The sequence below is a fragment of the Silurus aristotelis genome (assembly GCF_946808225.1).
Source record: "Silurus aristotelis genome assembly, chromosome: 20".
In the NCBI taxonomy this organism is placed as follows: Eukaryota; Metazoa; Chordata; class Actinopteri; order Siluriformes; family Siluridae; genus Silurus; species Silurus aristotelis.
This window is the reverse complement of record NC_139593.1, coordinates 3,679,049-3,704,941: the sequence shown is the minus strand read 5'-3', so window position 1 is coordinate 3,704,941 and position 25,893 is coordinate 3,679,049. Positions and strand designations below refer to the sequence as shown.

The following is a 25,893-nucleotide window of genomic DNA, read 5'->3' as shown; positions in this document are numbered from 1 at the left end:
GTTGCCCCAGGCTTGCCCATTGGGGATAAATACACATAGCTCACTTGTTCAAATTTTTTTTTCCTGTAAAGCTGCTTTGAGACAATGTCCATCGAGCGCTATATAAATAACCTTGAATTGATGGTAAAGCTTGTTTATGGGCTCAGCAATTGCAGCTTGACAGTGCTGGGATTTAAACTTCTGGTATAGACTTCAATATAACCACTGAGCTACTATCCCCCCATGTTTTCAAATAACAATTGTAAGAAAATGATTCAAATTATATTATATCTCAAGTCTTTTAAACACTTTTTAAACAACTTGCCAAAGACGTAAAGACTGTTTCAGTAATTAGGGGAAGAAACAAAGGAAGTCATGCAATAAACTCTTGCAACATTACCACACACACAGACTGACTGGTAGGAGTGAAGGGGATTTAGTTCTCTGAATTCTTCCTTGAAGTCAGATGTGGACTGCGCTTAACGAGGGTAGAATTGTTTTCAAATATTTATTTGAGTTCATTAGTGTTTATTCAATATTTCAAGTTTGTCGAGTTTTTACATTTGAGGATCATGAAGAGAAAAATAAATATATGACTTTTGTCTTGGGTTCATGGCTTGGTTTTTTGGGATGGAATCTCAAATATAAGATTTTTAAATATAGTCACACAGAAAAACTGAGGTAACAAAAGAATAATGTTTAGAGGGTCATGACTGGCTTTTATTTTGTCACATATTTTTGTTCCCTGAGCAGCATTTACCAAAATCTTTGCTATGATTCTACATCAGGGACAATTATTTAAATGATTATTATAACTATAATTGTCAATTTTCTATTCTGATCTTTGTAGTGGTTTTTTTTGTATACCGTATTTTTCGTACTATAAGCCGCTACTTTTTTTCCCACGTTTTTGAACCGCGGCTTAAACAACGAAGCGGCTTATTTATGAATTTTTTCTGGGTTTTTCTCGGTTTAACAAACTTCAAGCCAAAAAACTGAGCGACATAACATTAGACCAATTAAATTTCCGAACGGAAACGAAAAAACGCACTTCACCTGTGTTCTGAGCTGCACGGCATCGGAAGAAAAAACTTCCACGACGATGACAAAAGATAAACCCCTGAGAGAAATAGCTCTGAAAGGAAGGAGAAAGACAGTGAACAATGACTTTCTTGGTCGGCTACTGTTTAGATACAAGCCGTTGTAATGCGTTGAGTCTGGGTGAAGGGAGAGCTCACTTCTGGCATGCTTTTTCCAAAATACCGCTATGCTCCTAAAGGAAGCGCAGCATATTTCACCCGTTACACCGTGTCTTTCGTTAAAGCCTGTGTAAAGTACATTAGTGTAGACAGGCTTATAGACAGGTGCGGCTTATTTATGTTAAAAATACAAAAATTTGTAAAATTCAGTGGGTGCGGCTTATATATGGGTGCGCTTTATAGAAATTACGGTATGTTCTTCAATCATTTATCTGATTTATTTTGAGATCAGATTATTCACAGTTGAATTCATCAGAATAAATCATCAGATTCCAAAATTTCTAAACAGTGACCATTATTGTTGGATTGTTTAATTTTAAAACAACGTTTTCTTGTGTGTGTGTGTGTGTGTGTGTGTGTGTGTGTGTGTGTGTGTGTGTGTATAATGAGGATGATGATGATGCAGGTTGCACTGATGATGTCACTAAAATGGATTCCACCCCAATTTCTGGTGTTTCTACTCATGATTTCAGGTAACTCACAGCTACACAATCTATTTCCAGTTCATTCTCATCCATGATGTCGGTTGATGTTGTAGAATGTGTTCAATTCTCTACTGTCCTGCAGCTTTTCTTGGCGTCCACGACCGAACCGTGTGCATAACCGATAGTTGCTTCATGTTGTGTTGCAGGAGTTGTGATTGCTGGACAGGAGTGGAGTGTGAATTACACACAAAACTCTATTTGTGCTGTAAGGGGGTCTACAGTGACGGTGGACTGCAGCTACGTGTATAATGCGACTAATTCCACAGTTCAAGAACCTTTTTGGAGTAAAAAAGTGGAGAGGTTTTTAGCAACTCAGCGGGTTCCGAATGTCAAAATTACGCCACGCAATTGCAGCCTGAAACTGAAAGATGTTACACACGACAACCAAGGAAAATATTTCCTCACATTACGAGCATCAAATGGAAAACGGTTTCAAAGCAAAGAAATCGAGATTTCAGTCACAGGTGAGCTTCAGTAAATGATGTTAAATGTTTTCGAAGCAGCTCTGTAACACAATGACACGAGCTCTCTGTACCTGATCAGTGCTTCCTGTCATTATGTCTCATGAGCTTTAGAAGAATATTCTTTCTTATGGTCCACAGGGCTCCGAGTGGAGGTGATTCCTGGTAGTGTGATTGAGGGAAATGAAGTCTTTCTTTCATGTAAAACCACCTGCAATCTGACAAGCACTCCGATGTTCGCCTGGTTCAAAAATGGTACCCTTTTACCCTCAATCTCCTACTCTAACCCTCTCCATCTGTCATCAGTCAGTCAGGAGGACGTAGGCGATTACCGCTGTGCTGTTCAAGGACAAAATTATCGCTCTCCCGCTGTCACTTTCGAAGTTCAAGGTGAGTTTATTCATTTGCTCATATCAATTTGCTTCCAGGCAATTTAATGAAGCTGGATGTTATTTAGAAGGAAGCCAGAGAACCCAGAGGAAACCCACATGCACAAAACTCCACACAAACATCAGAAACCTGAACTCAAATTTGGACTCTGCTGCTGTAGGTGTACCTATCATCATAATAATCATCATCATCATCATCTTGCATAATCATAATGTGCATTATTGGCAACACCAACAACATTTCTATCTCTTTTGCTCCACTTTTCAGATTCGGTTGCACAATGTCTCATTGGGCATGATGTTCACCATGATGTAACTGTGGGTGGATTACCAAAACAAACAAAACTGATTTTAGATCAAATTCTCCTCAGAGAGCTGGTCCCAATGCGCTCTTTTACAAACAACTTGATTGTGGTTAAATCTGAATCTTTTCAGGGTTCTTTGGTTGACCTTGCAAAAACGTCTACGTAGAATATCACAAATGACGATTTCCTATTGCAAGGGGTTCAAAGTGAAACCTTTAAAATCTATAAAATACTTCATATAAAAAAGCCTAAAAGGTTTGGATAGGAGTTTAGGGTAAAGTGTTTTAATGATCGGATCAGATCGGATTCAGTGCTAATACAAGAGTTGAAAACAGTGGGCAGACGGTGCTAGAAACAAATTTTCTTTCATTTGTTTCCACACGATATTGCGCAGTATTATATTAAACATCATGATCTGGGAGTTTGTTGGAAACACACAGTTTCACTGAAACTCAGGAGTGTGCTGTAATTATGCAAAAATACATAAAATGCTAATCGAGGCGCAATAAATACATAAATATAATACTATAAGCAACTTAATATTGACATCCCTATATAAGTCTATGAAAGGGGATTTGCACTGAGGACACCTAAATACTTTCCTCTAACCCCTTTAATAACGAAACCTCATGAAAAGCAACTATCCTCAGTGTACCTGACCATGTGTTTTATATAAAATACGCAGGACAACAGAGCAAGAGTTTGTCAAATCCAGTTTAGAGTGCCCTCTAGTGGTCTGGAGTGCCTGTAATGCCTGAAGGTTGTTTCTTTAGTTTTGTGTGTGATGACTGAAAAGATCTGGGTCATTATGGCTATTTCTTCTGTTCAATTCAGTTTTTTGAAGATTACAACGACAAGCACTTAAAAGCATAGAAAAGCAATTTCTTGCTACTTTGAACAAATCACAAATGCTTTGGTACATTCATTGAATGAATTATGTACAGGTGTCTGCTGTTTCCTACATCATCAGTTGTTTATGTTCATGTTGTTCAAATTTATACGAGTTTCCCCTGAATAGTTTTAACCCACAAAACATTTCGGCGTCAGTTCATTGCGTAAGTCATTAGTTAAACCAGTTGTCAGAATCTGTGAAGCTTAAATCTCTATTCAACTTTTTTTTATTAATGTGTCTTGAATTGATAAATTGTGCAGATGAATCTTGTCACTTATGAAGGAAAGTGAACGGCATCAGATCAACCAATGATCAACCAGTTCTCTAAAACAGGAAACCAGGAAATGAACGAACACCAGTACAGTACAGTAAAAATTTGAATACTGTCCGGTCTCTTGCAATCGATCTCCCACATACAGCAATGTGTAAATTTTTTGCTGATGAAATTCATTGATGCCAAAGAGATTAAATTGAGCCTTGTTCAATTCCAAACAGTGTCATCCAAACCATAGTTTACATCAGGAAATACTGAAACCATGAGCCATCATACTGACAACATGACGAAACATCTTCTTTTTAAACATTCACAAAAGAACTTCTGATGGCAATGAGTGGTTCATTCACACAAATACTTAGTTTTGAGAGATCTTCTTCTTCTTTCTTCTTCTTTTGGCTTCTTTTAGAGTTTTGAGTTTTGAGAGATGAACGAAGGATTTTGAGAAAAGTTGTAGGCTTTTGCAAGAAATTCACTGTGTGCTGTTGTTGTTTTGAGAATTGCACTTTACTGGTTTGCAAAAGTTAAAAATAATTTGGGAAACACTTCTAAACAACTGAGAGGAACTGTGTTATTCAACCCATTGCTCTAGTTTATGTGGTGTAACCAGATAATGCAGATTGTTCAAAATGCGTGGATGAATCAAATAGCTGTTTCAAATAACTGGTGTTTCATTGGAATTGATTTCTATCGAGTGAAGTTCGAAATGCGCTGATTTCGCCAATCAGTTCTATTATATTTTGTGATTTTTTAGGTGAATTTGTTCAACAGTTTTGGATGAAGTACCCTGTTCCTGCGCTTCTTAGCTTTTATTTGTCTCATATACATTACAACACAGTGAAATTCTTTCTTTACATATCCCATCTTGCCCAGAAGCACAGGGTCACTCATGATACATTGCCCCTGGAGCACAGAGGGTTAAGGGCCATGCTCAAGGGCCAAATAGTGGTAGCTTGGCAATACTGTGGCTTGAACCCCCTTCTGACCTTCTGATCAGTAACCAAGAGTAACTTATCTCTCACTTCCCTAAGTAAAGTAGTAGTAAAGTTCTTGCTTTTAAACAGTCTTATAGAATAAAAAATAGTGAAAAGTAGTGACGTTTGAGAAAACTATGTTAAATGATGATAATGATGATGATGATGATGTTTAAACAATGCAGTTCAGTGTTCCAGTCTCCTGCACATGTGACCTTTATAAGAAGAGAGTTTCCTATAGTTACATACGATGAGGCAACTCTTTCTCCACTCACACTCTCACCAGAACCATTGGGTTACGCTTGTGCTCTTGCCACAGCTTCTCATTTAACACTCTTAATTTTTTTTTACCGCATAGAAACAAGGAACAACATGTTCTTCTGATATGTAAAGGGGGGGGGGGGTAATCCACAATAACACATATTTACATACAAACTGTGATGCCTTTAATATGCCACATACTGGAGAAAAAATCGGGCAGACTTCAGTTCAGGGTTTGTCAGTGTTGTAATGATCCTGTTAACAGAACCTGATAACTCACACATAAACCTGTACATGAAATTACATAAAACATCAGAGCAGGTTGGCACACCAACAATGGCAAACATTTGGCTTGCACTACTTCTTCTCATCACCTTAAGCATCAGCCGCATTCCATCATTATACATTAGTGTATATACCTTAGTGTATGTGCTGACTGTAGACGTCCCTGTTATCAGACATCAGTTATATAATGTCCTAAGCATTTAACCTTATCACATACCAGAGAGAGAAAAATCTTCCCTACTCCTGATAATCATAATATTACTCTTCAAAATCTAAATCTAATCCATATTGAGGCCAAACCGTCAATGGCCGTTGAAAGCCTGCACTGGATGGACAAAAGAATCACCAGATTATCCGCACACATCAATTGGTTGATGATGATATTACCAACCATACAAGCGTTTCCACAACTGTTTAGCAGCTTCTATAAGTCGTCCATATAAATGGAGACAAAATGCTTCCCTGTCGTACTCCATTGGGGAACCAACAGGCCTAGAATTCTTACTCGAAATTTAGGAACCCCTCTGTCGTGCAACTTGGAAAAGTTCCTGAAATGTGTGCTTTTTGTCTGCCTTGGCAACAGGTGATATGTGTTGTAAAGTGAGGTGAGAAATAGGCTTACTTACTCCCACAAACCTTTAGAGGTACAGCCTTTTAACTAATTCTAAATAACAACTAGCTTTTGAGTTGACCACCCTGGACCACCATATTTTACAGATACATTTACATTTACAGCATTTGGCAAATGCTCTTCTGACCATTAAAATAATTAAAAGTCCAACCTCTTAACCACTGAGTTACCACTTCACCTTCCACTGTTCAGGTTCTTTACTCACCATTGCTGTAAATGGTGTTCCATGTGATCCAAATGCTGTGCAAATGAATATAATGTTTTTTCGGTCAAGATTTTTATTCGTCTTTTTATCTGTCTGTCTTTAGAACACCATAGAGTTTTCCCTTTATTTACTGGAATTATCATCATCCTTGTGGTTGCAGCTCTTCTAGCTGGACTCTACTGTATGAGGTAAAACACGTGGGCTTGGCTGTAAATGTTTTCTATTATGCTTACTAACATTTAAAAAATTTTAGGATTTAAAGAATTTTATGTTGAATACATTTTTTTTTTTTTTTTAGTTTTTATTATTCAGTGGAGCTAAACTGGAGTTTTCATCATCTTTCTTACTTAATGGTAGAAATATTAAATTGATCCAAATTGACTGATAATTCTTAGATAAATCTGGAAAGAGTATACTGTCTTTACTTAATAATAAAAAAAAGATTTTTTATTCTGAGAGCAGGAGGAGGCGTCAGAAGGCTTCTGATCCCCCGACGAGCTCCTTGCAGCTGTCACAACAGGTGAGTGGTGCAGATTTATTCAATATAAAACAAGCAAATATGAGGTGGTTTTAAAAAGTTAATTTTTTTTTCAGCAAGTAACTGGTGCTATTCTGATCACGTGCAGTACCACACCTGAGATTTTATCATATTTGGACAAAGAGCAAACATGAAATCCTGCATGAAACTTGGCAAATCAGTCACAGAGACATACGTTTGACATGTGAAGAGTCGATTGAGGTGTGTGAGTGGCAAGAACGTTGTAGAAAGATGACTAGAGAGCAGGAAGACCTTCAACAAGCCCAACTCCCAACAAATGCCGAAACCATTCTGCAACTTGTGCATAATGATTGTCGGACAACAAATAATAAGTAATTAGCAATTAGGTGTGTGTGATTAGTACACAAGGGGGGATTAGTATGCAGAATTAGGTGAATGTGTCTTAATTTGTTGACGTTCTCTCTGCAGAATGCTGCCGAAGACCTGTACATTCCTCCTGACGCCATATCCATGTCCTCCAATGACACGTACAGCACACTTGCAGTAAGTGTCTCTTCACAGTTTGCAATCACATGCTACTGAAGTATTTTGATGATGTGTGTTTTCTCATTGTATTTTATAATGCACATTTGTTTTCTGACATAAAGACATATCTGGGAAGTAAAGCATGTCTCATATCATCTGCATATAGTGTATCAGCCATGGCATTAAAACCACTGACAGGTGAAGGAAATAATCTGACAAGGTGTGAAATATGTTAGACAGCATTTAAACAGTCAGTTCTTGAAGTTGATGTGTTGTCAAAATTGTCCAAATCCAGACGACTGAGTCGGAACATCTTGTAGGGTTAATACCAGCTCAGTTCATGGGTGCTTTAGGTTTATTAATGCATAGTCCAATTGGGCCAATCCTAAAGAGCGACTGCAGCACCATGTGTGTTGACATGGTATACATTGGAAGGAGGTGACACCAAGATGCAATATAGGAAAAAGCCAAGTTGGTGAAGGCAGTGTGATGCTCTGGTTGATGTTCTGCTGTGAAAGTTTGGGTACTGATGTTCATGTGGAGGCTACTTTGATACCTACCTCAACATTATTGCAGATAATGGCTTCATTGAGTAGGATAACACTCCCTGCACTTTCACACTGCAGCATATCGTTTAGGAACGATTTTAAGGAACATGACAAAAGTTTTAAGTGTTGACTCGGTCTTGAGATTCTCCTCTTCTCCAGATCCATGAAGGCTCCACCTTTGAACTTATAATTTATCTTCTGTTAATGTCATGGTGCCAAATACTACAGGACACTTTCAGAGGTCTTGATGGGTCAGAACTGTTTTGGTGGCACAAATGAAACTCCACTGTACAGGTGTTTTTAACGTTATGACTGATTGGTGTATGTAGCAACTAACATCTATTAGTAAATATTATTATGCAAAACATCAAATCCATTCTTTATAATCTTCACACAGAATATTTACTCTAGTCCTACTGATGACAGCAATGCACCTATGGACCATCAGACCAGGATCTCCAGTGACACAAATGACACATTTGCAGTAAGAGTTTTGACTCAGACATTCAGATCTGGAAGGAATCATCACTAAGAACGAGGAACATGTGATTTATTTCTCTTTCTCTCACACAGAACGATTACTACAATCCTACTGATGGCACCTACATGAATATGGATCTTCAGGTCAATGCGTACAGCGTGTTTGATATTCAGGTTTAGAAAGAGCCATCACTCAGTATGATTACAGGATCACGTGATTTATTTCTCCTTCTCTCACACAGGCCGCTGACACGGCTTCTGCTGATGACACGTACACAGCTCTGGACCCTCTGTCCATCTCACCTGATTACGACACTTTAACCGTGAGTGCGCTTTGCTTGCAATTACCATGCTGAAGAAAGAGTTATATATGAAAAGGACCCGGGGAGGTGGTAGCCTAGTGGTTGAGGCATTGGACTTTGGAAGTTTAAATCCCAGCCACACTTATTTGTTACTTCTGGGTCCCTGAGCAAGGCCCTTAACCCCTTAGCTGCTCAGTTGTGTGAAAGATATAAAAGTAAGTCATTCTGGATAAAGGTGGTTGCCAAATACCTTAAACACTCCTCTCTTTAAAAAAAAATGTGTGACATAAATGCAAATTATTGTTCAACATTTCCACTTGGAGCCATTTATCATGATTTCGTTTTCCAGATTGTGAGAAATCCACAGTGAAATCCAACGTCCACCTCCTCATCGTGTCAAGAGAAAGAAACGATGATGAAAAGCACAGTTCTGTTTTCCATCACTTGAGCAACATTGACTTGAACTAGGTGGCGAGCGAGCGTTTTACATTCATGAATATTGTGCAATATGTCGTATGCGGTGTTACGATTTTTAACTCTTGTGTCTTTCATGTGTAGTTTGCTTCCCCCTTCTCTACACCTTGCTTCTTTTTATTAGTTTATTCGTGATTCATTTATTGTGATAGAAGAGTATCTGCAAGAATGAAAGGGAAAGTTTATAAGACTGTGGAAAGACCTGCTGTGTTGTCTGGTTTAGAGGCAGTGGCGTTGATTGAAAGACAGGAGGTGGAGCTGGAGGTAGCAGAGTTAAAGACAAGCTGAAAGATTTGTGATTCTTTTGTTGTTAGAAATGTGCATTTGATGTTTTTCTATTTAATTTCACACAATAAACTTAAAAATGATTTACAAACTGCCTCTGAAACCAGAATCCATTATGAAGAGTCGGACATCTACATAACTAAATCCTGAACCATCTAGAGGACACTCTAGATGTCGTACCAGCACCATTTGGATTCCACTCTGGCATGGAGAAGCTGGTGTTGAAGCTATGATCATCTCAGATGTTGAGCTATTTTATAAGTTGCTTGGTAGCTCCTGGTTCCACAACTTTAACTGACTGTTGAGACTGTAAAAAAGACATTACTCATAATCACACATGCTGATATTCATGTTAGTTCTCACTCTCCAGTGTTCTCTACTGTTTTAAAGATTTATTATCACACTCTTGATATCACCCAAATGAGAATGGGTTCTGCTTTTGAGTCTGGTTCCTCTCAAGGTTTCTTTCTCATTCATCTAAGGGAGTTTTTCCTTGCCACATTCACCCCAGGCTTTATCATCAGGCATAAACCCACATCATTCACTTGAATTCTGTAAAGCTGCTTTGTCCATTGTGAAGCCCTATAGAAATAAAAATAAAATAAAAAGAGTGTGTAAGAGTTAACATGTCTCTCTGTCCGTCCATCATATGCTGCACCACCTATTAACACAGTAACATCCACAGGGTGAGAAAGCTCTTGCAAACATGTCCTGAGCTCACTGGAGTAATTTGGCATTTGGTGTAACTAATATGGTGAATATGATGATGATGATGATAAATGGCTCGGAGAAACTAGAGAAGAAACTGTTCAGATGCTGATCGGAAACTCATACGTTTAAATCCCGACTGCTCAGTTATATGAAGGAGAAAATTGTAAGTCACTATTTAGTGTAAAAACTAAAGAGGAAAACGTTCATTAGAGAAATAGAACTAAAAACAGCACCAGGAGTTAAAAACTAAAGCTTCATTATTAGTAAAAGGAGTACTATCCTCTTTCTCTCTCTCTCTCTTTCTCTCTCACAATGATTTATTAAACCTCATGTAAATAAATGGAATATTCTGGCACATTTTTTTCTCTGGGTGTGATTTGTAGCAGGAGAAATCTAGCTCTAACAAATAAATAATGCACAAGGAAAATTAAGTGTCAAGTGTTAAGTGTCAAAACTATAACCATGCTATAAGGTGATAATCCATGGCTAGATGTGTGGCCCTTTATAATTATACCATTATAATGTTCTCAGATTCACCTCGGACCGTTCATTCACCTTCACATTGCATTTTTTAAATATTCCCTTACCTATAAGTTAGGAATATGCTGTAAATTATGTCAAGAGAGTTTGAAGGGAAGAAACAAGCAATTGAATAGAAGGAATGTGGCAATAAATTAATATAATTATAATTATTATTGTTAATGATATTATTATAATCCTTTTCATGAGAAAATGGGCAGCACTGACTTACAGCTAGGGAGACTGGTGTTGCAATGCCCTGTGAAAGGAAGTGAATTGATCAAACATTGCCTCAGAAATCTTCCTCTTTTTTGTAATCCCACAGTTTTTCTATTTTTGGCTTTTTACGTCTACGTCGACTATTTCAATTTTTCCACTCTGTGGAAGCCCCAAAAATCCATCTACAAAAATAAAAATTTTATTTCTCCCGCAACATGAGGCTTATTGGGCGACAAGGACCTGATGGCTTACTTGCCTTTTCTGTATCAGTTTTGTTACGTGGTCGGGTTGCCCGATACCCACCCTCCTGCTTTCACAGCCGGGACCACAAATGGCGGATTACTTCACTTTAATTCCGACAACTCCGCGCCCAAAGGGGTTAAAGGCCTTGTTTAAGGGCCCAAGAGTGACAGCCTGGTATGGCCAGGACTCGACCCCCCAGGCAACCACTAGTTTGTCTTCAAACACTTATAATTCTTCAGTCACACATGTAACCCTGTTTTTTTTTTTTTTAACTCAACCTTCTGCAATAACAATAACTACCAACAATAATAATATTTCTGATGAGATGATGTCATGACATAATGCAAGGAGGAGTAATATTGGTAACGGTTTATGGAAAACGCGTGGGTCAGAGGTGTTGCGCCATCTTACAACCTTAGAGCCGTTTCTTCTTTTACGAATCACTTCAGGCAGTGGCGGCGAAACTCGGAAACTCAGAACAACAGGTAAGATTAGAACGGTCTTTGCATTTTTTCATGCTTTTTCTGCCAAGTACATTATATTTTATATTTTTAGACAAATCTTCAAAATATATTTGTACACATTCATTTGTAGAAATTAATTTGTTAAATTAGATCTTTGTGACAAATTTTTTGGGGGTATTTACATAAGAGCTACAAATCTTTCTCATTAGAACACTTATTGCACAATTTTGCTATAAAACTAATGTATTTATTCCACTAGCACACTGCTTATGGGTGATGTTTCCATGTTTTTATGTATTCTGTTACGTATTTGACTAATTGACGGACTGATCTTTGCATCTTTAAAGACAAGATATCTAATCTCTGTTACCTCATCCGCCATTTCTGCACCAAGCATCCTTCATAGACATAACTGGTGTATTCTAATGTATAAAGTATGTTGCTACAGAAGAAAAAAAAAATAAAATCTTAGTTATACCATCAGTCAAAATATATACAGTACATAAATACATAGTGTAAGTTTTTTGTCTATGAAGGTGATTATGTATGCTTTGAATTCATGTTTCTTTTTGATAAATGCAGACAATTCAACACATCTAACAGTTGTTATTGATATGTTATTAGTCACTAAATGATTGTTTTTTTGGTTCGGTCCACTGTAGTTAATATGAATACCCAGTGATCATCTTGCTCATTTTTGTATAGACTACTTGAATACTTTGTATAGACCAGTTAGGTTCACAAGGATTATTACACCTAATCAATTACCACAAGTCTTATTGATTATATCTGTCTAAAGAACTTTTTTGTTTAAAGACTATAATCACACTCTTGATATCTCCCAAATGAGGATGGGTTCCCCTTTTGAGTCTAGTTCCTCTCAAGGTTTCTTCCTCATAACATCTAAGGGAGTTTTTTCTTGCCACAGTCGTCATGGCTGCTCATCAGGGATAAATACACATTGTTTACCTTCACTGTTAAAATTCTGTAAAGCTGCTTTGAGACAATGTCTGTTGTGAAAAGCGCTATAGAAATAAACTTGACTTGACTTGACTTGACTTGAAGCCTGGAGGTTCTGGTTCGGTCTCTTTTTGGAATTTGTTACATAAAATTGAACAAAGATTCTCTCACAAACTCTGCACCACTTGACCTCAGACTGTGTCTAATGTAAACTGTTATTAAGGTGTTGGCTCTGTGCTGAACTCTTCCACAGATATACATCTAGAAAATATATTTAGATGGTGCTACATACCCAAGCTTCATGCTACAAAATGCCAGAGGTCACCGGTTTCACTGGGTTTCTATTCAAGAGTTAGTCTGAGTGAAGTGGTCTACAATTTACTCAATCATTTTGCTGTAATTTAAGGTAATGGTTTAGGATTTTAGACGTCGGATTGGAAAGTCATAAATTTAAATTGCAACTTTGCTAAGCTGCCACTGCTGCGCTCTTGAGCATGGCCCCGGACCCTTAAATCCTTTGCTACACAAAAAAAGAAGCTCAGAAAAGAAAGGTTTGTATTTAATGCTTTACATTTCCCAGAGATGTTATGAAGTTGGGGTCAGAGTGCAGGGTCAGGCATGACACAACACACCTGGAGCACTGAGGGGTTAAGGGCCTTGCTCAAAGGCCCAGACTGTGGCATCTTGGTAATACTGGTGATTCGTCTTTCCAAATCAGTAACCCAGAGCCTTAACCACTGAACTACCATTAGAAAAATCATAAAAAGACAAAACCAGAATAGAACTTTGTGGCAACAATTCATCTCCCAAGAACACGACACTACGTCACACAGTGGCATTTGCAGGTTATAACATCAGGGCTGTGTCTATACAAAGGTACTGGCATGTGAAAGAACAAATTCATGGGGTGTGTATTCGAGAATGTAATTTGGTCAGCCAAAAAAATGGATTTGGGGAGAAGATTTAATTTTTTTTTTACTTGGAAGGAAATACCCCAGACATACAGAATTTGTAACTATGAGTTTATCAGAGGGAGTCCTGTGACTTTACTAAGTTGAAGGCGATTTACAAAAAAAGAATGGGCCAAAATTTCCCATACAACAAAAAAAAAAAATCCAAATAAATAATTAAAAATGACCATACAGTTTGAACAGTTAAGACTGGATTCAGGATATTAAATATGGAACAGTGTTTTCTTACATTTATTATGATCGCACAGGTTACATGAACGATGTCCCTTTTTGTGCTGTTACTGCTCCTAATTTCAGGTAAGTCACAGCTTTTACAGTCTCACTACAAAACACATTTTTAGCGTTTTCTATACAATTAAATATGCATGTATGGACTATATATTAAATGTACTCTTTGTGATTAGACTGCTGTAATCATCTTGAGATATCTCTAGAACCTTAACATTTCAATTAGTTGATGTTTAGAAAGGCACAGTTGATGTTTGTCCATGCCAAGTCATCAAATCCAAAAGACTTTCTGTAGACCTACTTTGGACAAGAACATTCTAACACAGCCCTGTTAAATTATTCCTCCAAAAATGATGAAAAAGCAAAAAAGAAATCAATGCAAACCCTTGCCTTAATGCCACTAGTGCAAATTATAGGTGGGAAAAAAAACAAAACAAAGATTTCCTGAAATAAATCATGTCTTTAAAAATATTATTACAAAATCCATACATGTCCTTCTACACTTTATATAGTAACTGCTTAAACAAACAGATGTTTTCTCCATAGTGACGCAATGTATGAAACTTACAAGAGAAATATAACAATTTCCCACTTATCGTGGGACACATGACGACAGCGTTGGCCTGAGATCAGTTCATTCGGTTTGATTACCTAAAATAAAGAATATTAAAAATATATTAAAAAAAATAAAGACATGATAAATGATTGATTTTTCATTTTCTTTTTCCCCAAACATTCTGCTGAACATACCTAAGTTCCATAGGTAGATAGATATTACTCGTTCGACTGTTTGCTCTCTAAATAACACCTACAGAGCTTAGACGTACACGTTGGCTCATTGTCTTCTTGGTTCCAATGAGCCACAGTCCAGTATTGAATGGGAGCCATATTGGTTTCCTTTCCCTTTCCGGAAATAAGTCTCCAAACTCCACTGCTTTTAAAACAATCCCAAAACATTCAGCATCCACCTCCATATTTGACTGTGGGGATAAGAAAGTCTGATCACATCATCACTCCTGATCTCCATCTTATACAAGTTCTTCTGGTAAAAACAGAAATCATTTGGACTCCACAGGACTTTTTTCCAGTCATTCACTGTGTGTTTTTGCCTCTTTTGAATAAAATGCATACATGTGTCCAAAAAACATGATTGTTTTGACAGGTACTGTATGTAGATATAATGCAAAATATCTATCTATCTATCTATCTATCTATCTATCTATCTATCTATCTATCTATCTATCTATCTATCTATCTATCTATCTATCTATCTATCTATAAAATCATAATTATTATTATTATTATTATTATTGCTATTATTAGAATCCTTTTCATGAGAAAATGAGCAGCACTGACTCACAGCTAGGTAGACTGGTGTTGCAATGCCCTGTGAAAGGAAGTGAATTGATTAAACATATAATATTTATAGCTGCTAAACTACAAAATACTGAAAAAAGGAGTTAAGTATCTTGATACTGCTCTAGATAAAAAAAAAGAAGTTTGCTTTTTAATAAAGATTAATAGAAAAGATTAATTGAAAAGTAAAAACAAATCTATATAACATCAATGTATATGTATATAAACCGAAACAACTGTAACTTTATCGTTCTACGCGTTTTTTTTTTTTTCTGCTGTAGGAGTAGCTGTTGCCCAACCAGGCTGCAGTGGGAGGCCCACAGTAAGTCCTCTCTGTGCTGTTGTGGGATCTACAGTGACCATGGACTGTAACTACCTATATGATGCACAATATTGCGTCGTTTACAGCGCTTTTTGGAGTAAAGAAAATGTGTATTTAAACCCAGCCTACAACAGCAGGGTTGAGTATCTCTCAAACAAACCATACGATTGCAGCCTCAGGCTGAGGGATGTTACAAAAGAAGATCAATCGGTATATGAAGTCACATTTATATTGTTTAATCAAATGCAACTTCAAGGCAAAAACGTTTGGCTGTCAGTTACAGGTGAGATACAGTACATCATTTTAAACATTGCACTGTGCTTCATTCACTATTGTAAAGGATTTCTATAACACAGTTACACTGGCAATTCAAGCAATAAAGGTGTTCAACTGTACTTTTGCTTTTCACTCTGCCTGCTTGCCCACCCGCCAATCCGCCCAGCCGCCCACCCAACTGCCCGCCCGGCCGCCTGCCTATCTATCATACACTCACAATCACTCACTCACAATCACTCACTCCATAGATACAGACACAAATCCACTAACGATTACACCCAACACTCATCATTTTATTCATACACACATGAAACACACACACTCAAACGTTGTTGCTGGGATCCTCTTCCACTCCACCATAATGACATCACGGTACTGCTAGATGTTATACACATGGAGCTTCTCCACCTTCCACTTGAGGATCCCCACAGGTGCTCAATAGGGTTCAGGTCTGGAGACATACTTGGCCACTCTATCACCTTCAGCTTTCTCAGCAAGGCGGTTGTCATCTTGGTTATGTGTTTGGGGTCATTATTATGTTGGGAAACTGTGTCTGAAGGGAGGGCATCATGTTCTGCTTTACAATGTCACAGTACATGTTGGAATCTATATTTCCATCAATGAACCACAGCTACCCAGTACCAGCAGCACTCATACAGCCCCAGACCATGATGATACCACCACCATGCTGACTGTAGGCAAGACACAGTTTTCTCGGTTATCCTCACCAGGACGTCACCACACATGCTGGACACCATCTGAGCCAAATAATTATCTTAGTCTCATCAGACCACAGGACATGGTTCCAGTAATTCATGTTCTTGGACAGGTCGTCTTGTATCTTACAAATAAATAGTTTAAAAATCATATATTGTGATTTATTTTTTTTTTAGATTATGTCTCTCACAGTGGACATGCACCAATATATATATATATATATATATATATATATATATATATATATATATATATATACAGGAAGACATTAAATAATATTGTTTCCCATTTGCAGAGCTTAAGGTGGAGATTCCTGCAAGTGTGGCTGAGGGGGAAGCAGTCATTCTGTCATGCAAAACAACCTGCCAACTCACCAACACACAATTCACCTGGTACAAAGATGGACACCTATTATACAGCAACAAAAAACAGCTCCGTCTGCAGTCAGTGAATCAGAAGGATGCAGGAAGTTACAGCTGTGGCATACAGGCTATTAATTATCAGTCTCCTGCTATCGCACTTGATGTCCAATGTGAGTAAGAATTTATTAAACAGATTCATTTAATTTAGCTATCAAGCTGTACTTCCATGGGGGCATGCCCCCTTCAGTCTACAGTCTACATCTACAGTCTCAATATTGTGCGAAATTCACCAAAACTAGCAAAACATTGGGAAATTTGATAACCTTTGTGATCAGGGACAGGAAGAGATGATATCCCAGTGATTTTTTTCTGTAGCTGAGTACCATGTCCTACAGTCGAAACCGACATTCCAGACCAATGCTCTAACTTCCATCATGTCGCATTTATTCTGGTTATGCCCAGGTTTCATCGACAACAGCAAACTGGCCCACGGTTTATCATCACACCTGTGGTACTTAAGGGGGTCCTGGGGATTGGTGTGGGGTGAATGGAGAAAGAGGAGAAGTAGGAGAGTGAGAGAGAAAAAAAAGGGCTTGCCTGCCAATAAAGAAATTCTACGTCATCAACTACTCCAGCACCACAAGGTCAACTTCTTTTTTGCCACTGAATTCCTGTGCCAAAAGCCACCTTTGACAAGTGGTTGGGCTCTGGGTGAATGAGAATGTGAAATCACTGGCAGTGCTTTTGTGGGGTGCGGCTACGTCGCTCTGGACAAGGGACTTCAGGTTGGGGTACTTCAGCAGATTTGTGACCTAAATTCTTTTGGCCCTGGACTGGGCTGCTGACTGAACGTACAACCCAATGTGAAGCTGACCACCCACATGCTTCTCAAAGAGCTCAGTGTAGGATTCTAGGCTATTCTGAATTCCCATCTGTGTGAGCTGGATGGTCCTCTGCCTGAGCTTCGAGCAGAGCATAGAGGCACTGCTCTGTCCCTATGCACAGCTGAAAAGAGGGCTTGGGGTTACTGCTGTGGGATCCGTGTGAGGGTCTTCACATCTGCAAATTTTCAACAGTGGGGTAGCAATTCCCTGGTGTGTGTCAATAATATTTCCTGGTATACAGCCTCATGCCATGTTTGGCAGCATTGTTGTCAGACTTGTTGGGACATTTAGAGAATTCTAAATGGTTTTGTCCAGGTTTATATGATTTTGTTCTAATTTGTAGGACAAGCAGTGAAAAAAAAAACACACACAGTTCAAAAGTTATGACCATAACTGTAATTTAGGCCTAAAACACACTGTGATTGACTGGAGAGCTTGTAGGTTTTGGAGATCCTTTTTCTAAACTTTGACCTTTCTATCATTTTGGTAGAGGTTAATTGTAGTTACAGAAAATTTTTTGCAAATTCCAATCTGCTTTTTATTTCTTGCTGCCAATGATCAGTTTGTAATATGATTTCAAAATTTCTGCTTTCCATCTTCTTCGAATGGTATATTGTGATGTCTTTACTCCTGTTAATGGAATTTCCGAAGTTAATTTTAACAACAGACCTAAATACCACTTGAAGCTGTGGAATTGCATATGGATGAAAAAAAGATGTAGACAAGATGCAAAAGTTATTTGAAGCTTAGACATTATATTTTTCTAGCATTAAATCCAACATAAAGCACTGGTAATCCCAATGCAGCAGCAGAATTATCATTTTATTTTATCACAACATGTCACACTATTATTTACCTTTTGGATTTAAATATATTTTAAATATATATATATATATATATATATATATATATATATATATATATATATATATATATATATATATATATATATAGTAATAGTGTTTTACAATAGTGTCATTAGAAGTGTCATCCTGTGGTGTATTTACATCTACTTTTAGATCCTCCTAGGAGAGTCTCAGTGTACATCAGTCCCTCAGGTGATATAGTGGAGGGTAGTTTAGTGACTCTGACCTGCTACAGTGATGCAAACCCACAAGTGGAAACCTACACCTGGTATAAAGAAAAATCTGTTATAAGAACTGGAAAAACCTACACCATCTCCATGACCAGCTCTGAGCACAGTGGGGACTATGTGTGCGAGGCTAAAAACAAACATGGACGTCAGTTCTCTACAGCCGTGTCTCTGAATGTCCTGTGTAAGTAAATAATGATTAATTATAGTGCATTATACTCTTTACCCTTAGCAGTCTAAAATGAATTTTATTTCTTGTATTTTTCTATTCTTGTCTGTTTTAGATCCTCCAAAAAGTGCCTTGGTGTCCATCAGTCCCTCTGGTGAGATCTTGGAGGGCAGTTCAGTGACTCTGACCTGCAGCAGTAATGCAAACCCACCTGTGGAGACCTACACCTGGTATAAAGAAAAATCTGTTATAAGAACTGGAAAAACCTACACCTTCTACATGAGCAGCTCTGAGCACAGTGGGAACTATGTGTGCGAGGCTAAAAATAAACATGGACATCGGTTCTCTACGGCTGTATCTCTGAATGTTCTGTGTGAGTTGATGATACACTATTTACCATCATATAACTTTCTTTATCCTCAGTACTCTGATGCATCATTTAAAATCTTTCATTTTGTAACCTTTACTTCTTTTCTGTTTCAGCTCTTCCTAAGAGAGTCTCAGTGTCCATCAGTCCCTCTGGTGAGATTGTGGAAGGCAGTTTAGTGACTCTGACCTGTAGCAGTGATGCAAACCCACCTGTGGAGACCTACACCTGGTTTAAGGGAACAAGCTCTGTGGGAACAGGAAAAACCCACACCATCAACAGGATCCACTATGAAGATGGTGGAAATTACATGTGTGAGGCTAATAATAAACATGGACGTCAGTTCTCTACGGCCGTGTCTCTGAATGTCCTGTGTGAGTAAATGATTATTGATTATAGTGCATTATACTTATTACCCTTAGAGTCTGAAATGACATTTTATTTCTTATATTCTTCCATTCTTGTCTGTTTAAGATCCTCCAAAAAGTGCCTTGGTGTCCATCAGTCCCTCAGGTGAGATCGTGGAGGGGAGTTCAGTGACTCTGACCTGTCACAGTGATGCAAACCCACCTGTGGAGACCTACACCTGGTATAAAGAAAAATCTGTTATAAGAACTGGAAAAACCTACACCATTTACATGATCAGCTCTGGGGAGGGTGGAAATTACATGTGTGAGGCAAAAAACAAACATGGACATCAGATCTCTACCACTGTCTCTCTGAATGTCCTGTGTGAGTAAATGATGTAAATGATGATGCACTATGATCCATTATATAACACTTTTCCTGATCAATACTTTCAAACAATATTAAAAATGTTTCTTTCTTGTTTGTTTTACATCCTCCAAAAAGTGCCTCTGTTCTTCACCCTCAGTACCCTAAAACATCATTAAAAGTGTCATATGTATCTTTTCCTTCTTGTCTCTTTAGATCCTCCAAAAAGTGTCTTGGTGTCCATCGGTCCCTCAGTTGGCATCGTTGAGGGCAGTTTAGTGACTCTAACATGCAGCAGTGATGCAAACCCACCTGTGGAGACCTACACCTGGTTTAAGGTGAATGAAAGCTCACCTGTAGGTTTCGGACAGAGTTACAGCTTCACGCTGAGCTCCAGCAGCAGTGGATGGTTTTATTGCACGGCTCAGAATAAATATGGGAATCAGACAGCAGCTGCAGCTGCAGTGGTTGTTGCTTCAGAGGGTAAGTTGTGAATACACTGGTTTCTCAAACAAAATGTATTGTTTTTCCGTGCGCAACATTTCTCTAGAAAACCTTTATCTCTCTCTTTTTTTTTTCTAGGTCAAGTTTCAAGTTTAATCAAGATTGTGGTTGTAGCTATTGGAGGCATCCTTTGTGTGTTTGCAGCACTTCTCTTTGGACTTTGCTGCATAAGGTAATATCTTTTTTCCAAATGGGTGGGTGAACAAGAGAAAAAGTGAGTGAACAAAAGAAAGATCTAAATCAAATCATCCTTTGGTGTGCTTTCATTTCTTACATATTTCGCACAATTTTGTGCAAAATGTTTGAGTGAGGCATTTATTTAAATTGAAATTGTATTTGTCACATTTGTACAGATGACCACTCCATTTTTTTTCTTTTTTTTACACGAATATACTACATGTAAAAATAAAAAATAGAAATACAATAGAAGGATAAAAATAAAGTAAATCAATAAAAATAAATATAAAGTATAAGTATATTTAAAGTATAGTATAACTAAAAAGTATGAAGGTTAAGAATAATATAATATATATAATATATATATGCACACACTAGAAAAAAGTGAGCAGAGTTAATGTGTCAAGTCCTGAGTTAAAGTGACAGTCCAGAGTTAAAGTGTTAGTCCAGAGTAACACCCCTTTTCTGTCTGGAAATGTCTGGCCAGAAGTGGTCTTCATGAAAGAATTGCAGCCAAAAAGCCAAAACTCCGAATTGGAAACAAGTCTCAACTGTGCATAAAAATGTAGGAACCAGGAGCAGAAAAATGGCAGCAAATTCTCTGGATGGATGAGTTAAAACAAAATGTTATTTGCTGTAGCAGGAGGTAAGTCATGTCAAGTCAAGTCAAGTTTATTTCTATAGCGCTTTTCACAACGGACAGCTTATTCTCAAAGCAGCTTTACAGAATTTAAGAGTTATGGTGAACAATGTCTATTTATCCCTGATGAGCAGCCGTGGCAAATGTGGCAAGGAAAATCTCCCTTAGAGGTTATGAGGAAGAAACCTTGAGAGGAACCAGACTCAAACGGGGAACCCATCCTCATTTGGGAGATATCAAGAGTGTGATTATAGTCTTTAAACAATACAGAACACTGGAAAATGAGAACTAACATGAGCACTGGGGTGTGTAATTATGAGTAATGTCCTTTCTACAGTCTAATACAGTCAATTGAGGTTATGGTACCAGGAGATACTGAGCAACTCAAAAACATCATGATAGATCCAACACCAGCTTCTCCATGCCAGAGCCTTTAGCACTCATAGATGTCTAATGTCCAATCTCTACACTCAACTGGTACTGGCACTGGTACACCTCTAGATGGTATGGGATAAGTGTGATAAATGTGCTGGACAGCGGTACAATAATTTGTGGATCAGGCAACAGTGAAGCATGGTGGAGGTTTCCTGGAAGTTTGTATCTGCGTTTCTGCAAATGGAGTTAAATGTTTGGTCAGGAAAAAATGTGTCCTCAATGCTGAGAAAACACAAGCCTATCTATTATGCAATACTGTCAGGGCATCAACCAATGTCATAATAAACTGTCTTCAGCATAGAGAACAAGTTGTCCTGGAAGTAATAGTTTTGGCCCCCACAGAGCCCTGATCTCAACATCATCTCGTCTGTTTGGGTTTACAGGAAAAGATAGAAGGATTTGAGGCAGCCTACAATCACAGAAGATGTGGTTAGTTTTTCAAAATGTTTGAAGCAACTTACCTGTGTAATAGAAAATCTGGGTACCAAAAAGTTTTCCTACAAAAAACTTATGTTGTTTGCAGGTAGTAAATAATGATTTGATTTGGATTTCTCTTGGGTTCAATTATTTTCCATTTTGTTAAATGATACAATTATTAGCATTAGATCAGATTCTCTTTACCTACAACACTAATAATGAGTTCATAACCGACTTTGTTTTTCTAAAAGAAGGATGAAGAAGCAGACAACACCTAATCAAGTGGTAAGCTCCTCAAAAAACATTTCTCCATCACTATGCTGAGTGCTAATTCTACTGCTTTTTATTATTTCTTTATCCCTTGTTTTTAACAAATATTTTAGGGTTCCCGCTAGGGTGGATGTCTGGCGGGATTCATTTGTGTGTGCAGTCTTTACTCTCAGATAGTCATTACTTTCCTGGTTTACATTTTACTGGCTTGGAATTTTCCTATTGATTTAATGGACATTCACCTGAATTTTGATCAAGTAGACTTTGCTGATCACAAGTGCAATAAATCCAGTGGCTGAGCTCATTATTAACATGTTTAACTGACATTTCTCTTGGTTTTCTTGAAAAATGCTTGTTGGTAAGATTTTGAACTTCTGATCGGAAGGTCGTGAGTTCAAATCCCAGCACCACCAAGTTGTCACTGTTGGGCCCTTGAGCAAGGTCCTTAACCCTCAACTGCTCAGTTGTATAAATGAGATAATTGTTAAAAGACTGAAAACAATGCAACATGTTAAGTGTGGGAAGCTCATCCATTGCAACCATAATAGGCAATGACTGTTGTGAAATTGTGCAAAACGGTGGACTTCAGGATCCCTGCTCCCTCTGGGTGGAGGTCCCAGACATTCTTGAGGACTACTTTAAAACTCATTTTAGAGTTTTGTGTCAAACATGTTATTATTGTGTATCCAACACTGCTCCTCAATTCCGAACCCCTTCCATTCAACAAAGTTCTCCAGTGTTCTTTTAGTGTCCACTTGTACAGAATGGGCCTGGTACAACAGATTTCAGGCATAAAACATGGAACAAGGCAGCAATGTGCCAGTGCCACAGTAACACTATGTTGAAGGTGACCTCATCGATTTGTTTCAGAATCTTATTAATAGCAGTGCATTCACGCTCATTACCCTGGGGGGTGATAACCATTGGTCATGCTGTTGATGATCGATGGGTCAGCAAAAGGGGAGCAACACAATATTAGGCAGTTGGTCATATTGTTGTGCCTGATCGGCATACGTGAGATGTGCAGTCTATTGCAATCATGTTTGTAGGCCATGATAACTGTGACATTTGGAATTGGTATTGCATTGTGACCTGGCATACGAAAAGGTCCAGATGCAGAGCGGTACCAATGTGGTGGAACTGAAAACTCCAGTTTTATAACCATAAATCTGTGCAGTTTCAGGTCATCTACATCTCCAATGCTTGAGACATTAGTTTAGAATTAGAGATATTTACAGCTTTTTGCATTCTATCGATTTCATTTGATCGCATATGAAGTCTTCTCATATGAACGTATAGAATTTTTATTTGACTTCATACAGAACACTCACTCGACTCCTCCCGATGGTCCGTACATATCTCTGGATCCTCGATTCATCTCTTGTGATTATTCCAATCTAACAGTGAGTGCTTTCATTTAACATTCTAATGCATTAATTCTCCGGTTTTCAAATGGCATATTTTTACATTCATCACAATTTTATTTTATAGACTCCAAGAAATCGACAATGACATCGTCACCATGGATACCTGGAGAATGAGAGAGAGAGCGAGAGAGAGAGAGAGAGAGAGAGAGAGAGAGAGAGAGAGAGATTAATGCAGAAAACTCTGCTTCAATATTGATCTCAGTCTTTGAAGAGCTTTGCGTTCATGAACAATATATCATATGCGACTGCGCTGAGTTTGTAAATCCCTGAAACTTGAAATTACCCGCTGTGCGCAGGGATTTTTCAGGGAACTGTTCTGCGTTTCACATTTTGCATTCAAAGTGTTTTTTTTTAAGTGTTTATTTAAACTCAATATGGTTTAGTTATAATGAATTGTAACTTTAACCAGACGCTGCAGTGAAGTTGATTCACATTTACATTTGGGAAAATGACCGTGTTGATATCGCAGTGTAATTAGATCGGGCTTTAGCTGCAAAAACAGAGGGTAGTGTAAGGGTTTTCTTAAAAAAAAAAAGCTAATTACCTTATAAAACGTATACTTGACAGTAATACTGCATTTTTAAAAGCCAAAGGATCGTCACACCAAATTCTGACTTTGTGTAGTTTTTCTACAGCGCTTTGTAGGTTTTAATGTGCTTTTGCCAAATAATGAGATATTACTTACAGAATTATTGTAAAACACTTTCATTAAAAACGTATACCATAATTTTGGATTCAAAACCTTGGAGTAAAAGTGCTGTGCAGACGTCTTGGGTACCTGAAAAGTATATCAGGATTAGCTGATGTGTGTTGCAAATGTTGTGCGTTTGTGTTAAATTGCTGAAAGAATAAAATACTGTTTTAATGGAACAAACGGTATGTTGGTGTCCGTCAATATAACTGTACCAGTTGTCCAAGTGTCGCCTTCTACAAAACACTGCTGGTAGTTTATACATACAATTAAAAAAATCAAAAAGATGGACATTTTTGCTCATTTGGCTGATGATATAATCAATACAACTGACAAAAAAATGACTTTTCAATCAATATCCCAGAGCCAAAAACACTGAGTGACCGTATCCTCCTTCTCCTTCTTCTCCTCCTCCTTCTTTTCCTCCTCCTTTATAAAGGGTAATAGTAATAAAGGGAAGATGTAATTGTAATAATAGTAATAAAGGGAAGATGAGTAACATCCAGCCCACTTGTTGCTTGTGGGTTAATGAAGTGCTATCTCAGATTTCTTCCTCTTTTCTTTTTTCTTTTCTGTTTTATTTCTGGTGACTCCATTTCAATCCTTCTCCTTTAAACACAAGTTTCTGCACTTAGAGTTTACCGGTTTGGGAATGAATTGGTTTAGTTGTTTATTTTACACATTGAATATTCGAATCATCAAAATACAGATGTTGTGTTCTCATATTGTTAATCAGAATCATGAAAAGTTCAATCATATCTACACTCAAACACTTGGTACTGTATATTTACTACAATCGCCATATCATGACCAGCGAACCTCCTGCTATTAAACTGATACCCGGGCATGTCAGACTGTAGATCACCTTAACTCTGTGTGTATCTGAGAGCGAGAGATGGTTAGATTCCTGAATCCCATTGATACAATCAAACTCGTGTACCGTGTGCAAGTAGAGAAAGAGGGCGCTGTTCTGGGGTCGGTTTTTGTCCCCATTAATAAAACAGGAGAAACGGATTATGAAGCGGCACTGAGTTCCAGTTCAACACAATGAATAATCTCCTGAAATGCAAATCATCTCAAATGTATTAAATAAGGAGATGTTACGGAGAACTACGAAATGTCAATCATCATCGCTTCGCTCTTAAAATAGCATCAATACAGACGGCGTACTTCCTTCTTATCTTTAATAACCAGAGAATGACCCTTTTCAGTAGTGACACATGAATAGCACAAGCCAACACACA

General features: G+C 37.9%; 2 protein-coding genes across 3 annotated transcripts in view; both read left to right on the top strand.

The window, feature by feature from the left end:
- The first annotated feature begins 219 nt into the window (after positions 1–219).
- Positions 220–10,121, top strand: LOC310715938 (uncharacterized protein). 2 transcript variants are annotated; one of them, XM_083522642.1, is made up of 11 exons: positions 220–467; positions 1,645–1,711; positions 1,870–2,187; positions 2,326–2,574; positions 6,504–6,588; positions 6,863–6,920; positions 7,368–7,442; positions 8,370–8,456; positions 8,546–8,596; positions 8,695–8,775; positions 9,104–10,121. In XM_083522642.1, the coding sequence occupies exons 2-11, from the start codon at positions 1,654–1,656 to the stop codon at positions 9,122–9,124; spliced, it is 1,083 nt and encodes a 360-aa protein (XP_083378768.1). In that variant the 5' UTR covers positions 220–467; positions 1,645–1,653; the 3' UTR covers positions 9,125–10,121. The 2 variants fall into 2 exon arrangements, with proteins under 2 accessions (XP_083378768.1, XP_083378767.1); XM_083522641.1 differs by having other exon boundaries at positions 220–468; positions 1,633–1,711.
- Positions 10,122–11,586: 1,465 nt separating this feature from the next.
- Positions 11,587–25,893, top strand: part of LOC310715936 (B-cell receptor CD22-like) — a 33,567-nt gene continuing 19,260 nt past the window's right edge. The window contains exons 1-8 of the mRNA XM_083522638.1: positions 11,587–11,690; positions 13,849–13,897; positions 15,466–15,789; positions 16,795–17,031; positions 18,765–19,022; positions 19,123–19,380; positions 19,491–19,748; positions 19,849–20,106. Coding sequence (XP_083378764.1) covers positions 13,861–13,897; positions 15,466–15,789; positions 16,795–17,031; positions 18,765–19,022; positions 19,123–19,380; positions 19,491–19,748; positions 19,849–20,106 — 1,630 coding nt within the window. The 5' untranslated portion in view covers positions 11,587–11,690; positions 13,849–13,860. The remainder of the gene's footprint in view (positions 11,691–13,848; positions 13,898–15,465; positions 15,790–16,794; positions 17,032–18,764; positions 19,023–19,122; positions 19,381–19,490; positions 19,749–19,848; positions 20,107–25,893) is intronic.